Below are 6000 nucleotides of genomic sequence, written 5' to 3'. Positions count from 1 at the left end.
TTTTTACCTGTTTTTTTTTTTTTTTTAAGCTAAGATCTGGCAACACGTTGCAGCTGCAAAAAGTATGAGGTGACGAGTCCTTCATCCTTTACATAAGCTTCCATTCAAGCACCACATCATGGAGCTGGTAATTCATACTGAATGCTTAGACCACATGTGTCAAACTCAAGGCCCGGGGGCCATATCCGGCCCTTTGGATCATCAAATTTGGCCCACAGCAGAAAGCAAAAATAACTATTTTTTTGAATTATTGTGTAAATTATACTCAACAATATTTGCAGGGGCTCGCAGTTTTTCTGGTTCTTATATCGGATGATGGCAGTCATTTTTAATGTTAAAAAAATCTTACAATGTTATTTAATTTTCCTCAAATTTTTACATAATATTTCCCTTAATTGAATAGAAATTCATCACAAAATCAAGAAAATCTCACTGTTGGAAGTGATATCTATCTCTGGATATTGTCGGTTTTTTAAATAATTTGTATTTTATGTATACGTAGAAGGGCAAAATAATGTTGAAATGACTCGTTTTCCCACATAAAATCTGTGGCCCACTTGAGATCAAACTGCTCTGTATTTGGCCCCTGAACTAAAATGAGATTGAAACCCCTGGCTTCGACCTTTAGTTGGTCAGAAATATTATTTTTATTTTATTCTGTTATGTGAAATGACACTGAAAATACAGATGGGAGTCATTCCATGTCATTTCAACACATTTTCAGGACATCCCACACACTTTGGTCTAAAAAAACCTCTATCTTTTTACCAATTGTTCCTTAATTATTCAATAGGCACACTGTACAGTTTTAGTTTGATAAGTTATTTACTGAAGGCCAAACTGTTTTCCAATTTTGAGGGGCTGACATGTCCACCAGATATGATGTCCAGCTGTTTACTACACATTAAACTTTATTTGTATAGCGCAATTTACAACAAAGTCATCTCAATGCGCTTATCAAAATATGAAATTCATAATAAGAAAGAAAAAAAACCCAACAAGATCCACATGGACAAGCATTTAGCGACAGTGGGAAGGAACAACTCTCTTTTAACAGGAAGAAATCTCCAGCAGAACCAGGTTCAGAGGTGGCAGCCATCTGCGTAGACTGGTTGGGGCTAGTGAACAGAAGGACCAACAATCACATCAATCACGTGATTTTAAGAAGGCGGAACACAAGCTCTAAAACTGTAAAGTAGTCCCATTTATAAAAGTTAATTAAATAAATATGTTGCAAAATAAAGTGTTTTGCTAGGCATAGATCTTCTAATACGTGCGTTTCAAAGATTTTTAGGCCACATTTGTAAAAACAGTAGAGGATACCTTTCAGTCCGGCACCACAAAATCTGTGTTATAATTAAAGACTTAAATATCTTTTTAACCTCTAGAGAAATGGTCTCAAATGATTTTTAAACTAAAGATGTTTTTAATGCCTTTTATGAAGCGTTTAAAGGACGAGTTGTTTAGCGTTACATCATGTGTTGAGCTTCAGGCTGTGTTAAGTGTCTTTACTGTTTACATGTTTAAACAAGTCTGAGTCAGTTGTAACTCTGGTCTGTAGTTCACTTATCAGAGTTTCCGCCTTTGTCTTTTTACACAGAACTTTAAGCATTCTGACCCGACTCCTGTGAGTTTAGGGTTTTCTAACAGTTTAACACACACACACACACACACACACACACACACACACACACACACACACACACACACACACACACACACACACACACACACACACACACACACACACACACACACACACACACACACACACACACACACACACACACACACACACACACACACAGGAACAAGGCTGTTTTGCAATTAGAGTATAATTATTTAGTTTAACCTGCCTAACAGACATGTGGGTGTTTTTAGTCTGCAGTCAAGTTTGAGTTGCCAGAAATGTCGACTCAATCACTAATGGCTATATTAATTTTTGCATTTTTAACCACGCCCATTTTCATATTTAAAAACCAAATTGGGAGTCACTAGAATGTGTGGTGACCATGTAGAGTTACACGGAACGGGATGTCCGGATCTCATGTTTTAATGTCACAGTCATTGTTGATCATTGCGTTGTATACAGCTTTCACTTGCTTAAAAAAACTGTCTTTGGACCGCATTGGCGACATTAACATTTATATTTAACATTCAACATTTAGATTTAACATTTAGATTGAAATGTAACATTTAGATTTAGATTGAAATGTAACATTTAGATTTAGATTGAAATGTAACATATAGCTTTAACACAAATATTTAGGTTTAACATCTAGATTTAAAAGTAACATTACAATTAAAAATTTAGATTGAACACTGACATTATGTTTTTACAAGAGAAAAAATATAAAGAAATGTACAAATATTGCTGTAAATCTGGTCAAAAGTAACAAAAACAAATTCACACACATTTTTAAACGTTTATTATAGCACGCGCAACTTTACAATCAATATCCCATATTTTTGTTATTTTTTTATGATTGTTGGGGAATATTTATGGTCTTTTGTTGTCCTTTTGTGTATTTTTGTCATTTTTAATAATTTTCTGTGTATATTTAGCCGTCCTTTGTGTTTTTATTGTCCTTTTGTGTATTTCTCTGTAATTTGGGATGGTTTTGAGTGTTTATTAGGGCTGCACGTTGCCCACGCCTGGTTTGAAGCATTAAGACCTTTATGATACTAATGAAAGTTAACCTATTTGACATAGATTAAACAATCGGAGGTTCTACTTCTGTTTGTTCATTGTCTATAGAAACTCTGATTCAATTAAACTTGTTTTCTTTAACTTTTAAATATCTCATTCTCAAACAAGTCACATTCTTTAATCATGTCAAAATAAAAGCAATGGTCATTCTTCTCTGAAAATTACTATTAAGTACTTTTTTCCCCTTGTCTCTTTTGCAGAATGTAAACAGTGTGAACACGGAGCCCCAGCCTGGGATGAGTGTGAGCTGTGATGATGATGAAGCAGAGCAGGTCGACTCCCAGTCCACTGAGGGTGAGTCCCACAGCTGCTCACTGCAGCTTTAAAGGGATCCTCCACTGTTTTTACAAATGTGGCCTAAAACCTTTCAAATGTCCTTATTAGAAGATCTATGCTTAAGAAAACACATTATTTTCCACCATATTTGTTTTATTAACTTTTAAATATGGGATTACTTTACCCTGTGCGCTGCCATGTTGAAATGACATCATTGATGACATAAATCGCCCTTTTAGTTCATTGAGTTTTATAGGAGGTGAAGCATTCAGGATCATTTAGCAGCTTTTTCAGTCACAATGACAACTTGTGCTGCTTTGGGTTGTTCTAAAAATCAGTAAAAGTAAAAAAAAAAAAAAGTCTATGTAAACCTCTTGTTTACTGAAATTTGATAAACAAAATCTGAGAGCCAAAAAAATTCTGTGACCGCACGGGGCGACAGTTCCAACTCTATTATGAAGCAGAGAAGAAGAGCTTTGGCTTCATGTAAATACAGGCAACCAGGACTGGACTGCTGAAACAGCAGAGTTGGAATTGTCGGCCCCTGCGGTCACAGAATTTTTTGGGGCACGGATTTTTTTTTTTATCAAATTTCGGTAAACAAAAGAAGTTTACATCGACTTTTTTAACTTTTACTGATTATTAGAGCAGCACAAGGCTGTCATTGTGACTGAAAAATCTGCAAAATGATCCTGAATGCTTCACCTCATCTAGAACTCAATGGAGTAAAAGGCTGATTTACGTCATCAGTGACGTCATTTCAACATGGCGACGCACAGGGTAAAGTAGTCTTATATTAAAAAGTTTACAAAACAAATACGGTACAAAATAATGCATTTTGTTAAGCATAGATCTTCTGATAAGGACATTTCAAAGGTTTTAGGCCACATTTGTAAAAACAGTGGAAGATCCCTTTAACCAGTGACTATATGGTGTTGCGTGGCTTTTACCCCAGACACTGCAGCGTTTGTCAGGGGAATTATTTTTTATTGTTTGTACCAGGGCTGCTGCTATTCCTGTCTGAACATCAAGTCTCTGATCTGCTGAGGATTTGTATTCCTCACAGGAAAAGACTAGAATTCTCTCTCACGATTAGAGCTGGGCATATAGGCAGAGTTTAAGATTCTTGCCAGGGGGATAAAAGAAAAATTAGAATTAAATAGAACGTTTCGAGATTCGTGCCAACCACAATGTGTGTAACATATACAATAATGCAAAAAATGATTAGTAACATAATTGATCATGTTGACAACAAAAATTGGCATCCATGTGTTGTTTAATGTTGGAAATTCGTGATGAAATAGGGCCGGTGGCCACTTCCTGCTTCATTTTTGCTGCAGTACCATACAGAAACAAACTTTCATTCTTACATTATAACACACAGACGAATAATACACAATAGCGCACACAGTCCACACAGTGTGTGAAATGATATGTTAAGGTTTCATTTATTCAGGCCACTTTGAAGTAAACATTTTTGAAAACATGAGTTTTTTTTTTTTTCTTCTTTTTCAAAATAAATTTCCCCCCAAAAGTTTTACTTTTTCAAAATAAATTTCCAATAATATTGTTGTACTTTTTTCAAACTAAATTTCCTCAAAAAAAAATCAAATGAAAATTCCAAAATTTAACAATGCAGAGTCATTACACAACTTTAAAATACTTCTCAAAACTCTCCTTTTCAAACTTGCTTTTACTTTTATTTCTTTATTTTTCTGTATTCTGTAAAGCAGCTTTGTGTCACAAAAAAACACTACATAGAATGTATTTATTATTAAAATGTTTATTTTTTTCAAAGTAAATTTCCTGAAAGAAGTTGTCTGAATAAATGAAACTATCTAAAGTAAACGTATCCATGGTAACTGATGTCTGTTTGCTTTCCAGAGGCTGGTAAAGACCACGTTGAGGCCCCGCCCAGCATGATGTGGCGGGTGACCGGCGGCCTCTTCAACGTCACTAAGGGTGTGGTCGGAGCGGCGGTGGGCGGAGCCGCCTGGGTGGGAACCAAGAGCCTGGCGATCACCAAGACGGCCGTCACCTCCGTTCCCTCCATGGGGGTGGGCCTGGTGAAGGGGGGCGTGTCGGCCGTGGCAGGGGGCGTGTCCAGCGTGGGCTCCACGGTCGCCAGCAAAGTCCCATTTACGTCCAAGAGGAAAGACAAAGCTGAGTGACCATGACAACAGACATGTGACCTCTGTCAGCCAATCAGACGCCACGTTAGGATGTAAACTCTGAACACTCGAATGGTTTCATTAAATCCAAATGTACTTTGCCTCCAAGAGGCTTCCTGCGACGCTCCTGTGTGGGATGTGTTGGACTTTTATCTGTTTACAGTCTGATGATGATGATGATGATGATGATGATGATGGAGGCTTCTTCTACTCTGACACACAGACACGTTTTCATGCTGGTTTTAAGCTGTTTGCAACACTTGAGAAGGCGATGATGATAAAAATGTGTTGAGAATTAAAAGTGTTTGTGCTTTGGATGTGAATCATGTGTGGAGGAGCTCAGCCTCTCATCAATTGGCTGCCAGCTGCTGTGAAAAGGAAAACAAATCCCTTGTTTCAGGATGTGAGGAAGGAAACGAGGCACGTTTGAGTCGTCGATGTGTTATAAACCTAACGTGTCAGGAAGGTGAAACGGTTTATATGCAACCATAGCATTTCAATGCAACTCTGCTGTTGCTGAGCGTCTCAATATGTGAATGTGTGTGTGTGTGTGCTCTTATTTTATCAGTATATCAATAAAGTACTTTGGGATTCAATGTTTCCAAAGAAGAGTGGAGTTAATTTCTGCTGTTTTAAATGTGTCATACTCTGGGCTTTTAATTAACATCCGCCAATTGTGGGTAAAAATTTACTTTTTGCATAACATTGTAGCGTTACTAGCCATTTTGGCTAGTGAAGAATGAAACAAATGCCACTGCTTCTGTTTGAATCAGCAAGTTATTGTTGCCAGATTGGGCTGTTTTCCGCCAATAAATTTGAGCGTTTTTGTGTGCGTTTAAGACT

The 6000-nt window shown here is 37.0% G+C and overlaps 1 protein-coding gene across 2 annotated transcripts in view; it reads left to right on the top strand.

Annotated features, from left to right (window-relative positions):
- The window catches only part of LOC114463474 (transmembrane protein 263), a 6553-nt gene extending 775 nt beyond the window's left edge, over positions 1-5778 (top strand). Inside the window, exons 2-4 of one of the 2 annotated variants that reach the window (XM_028447036.1) lie at positions 30-127; positions 2911-3004; positions 4871-5778. In XM_028447036.1, coding sequence (XP_028302837.1) covers positions 119-127; positions 2911-3004; positions 4871-5157 — 390 coding nt within the window. In that variant the 5' untranslated portion in view covers positions 30-118 and the 3' untranslated portion in view covers positions 5158-5778. The remainder of the gene's footprint in view (positions 1-29; positions 128-2910; positions 3005-4870) is intronic. The other variant, XM_028447035.1, reaches the window with a different exon arrangement.
- Positions 5779-6000: the final 222 nt, after the last annotated feature.

Source organism: Gouania willdenowi, chromosome 5 (genome assembly GCF_900634775.1).
Source record: "Gouania willdenowi chromosome 5, fGouWil2.1, whole genome shotgun sequence".
Taxonomy (NCBI): Eukaryota; Metazoa; Chordata; class Actinopteri; order Blenniiformes; family Gobiesocidae; genus Gouania; species Gouania willdenowi.
This window is presented reverse-complemented; position numbering and strand designations above follow the sequence as displayed.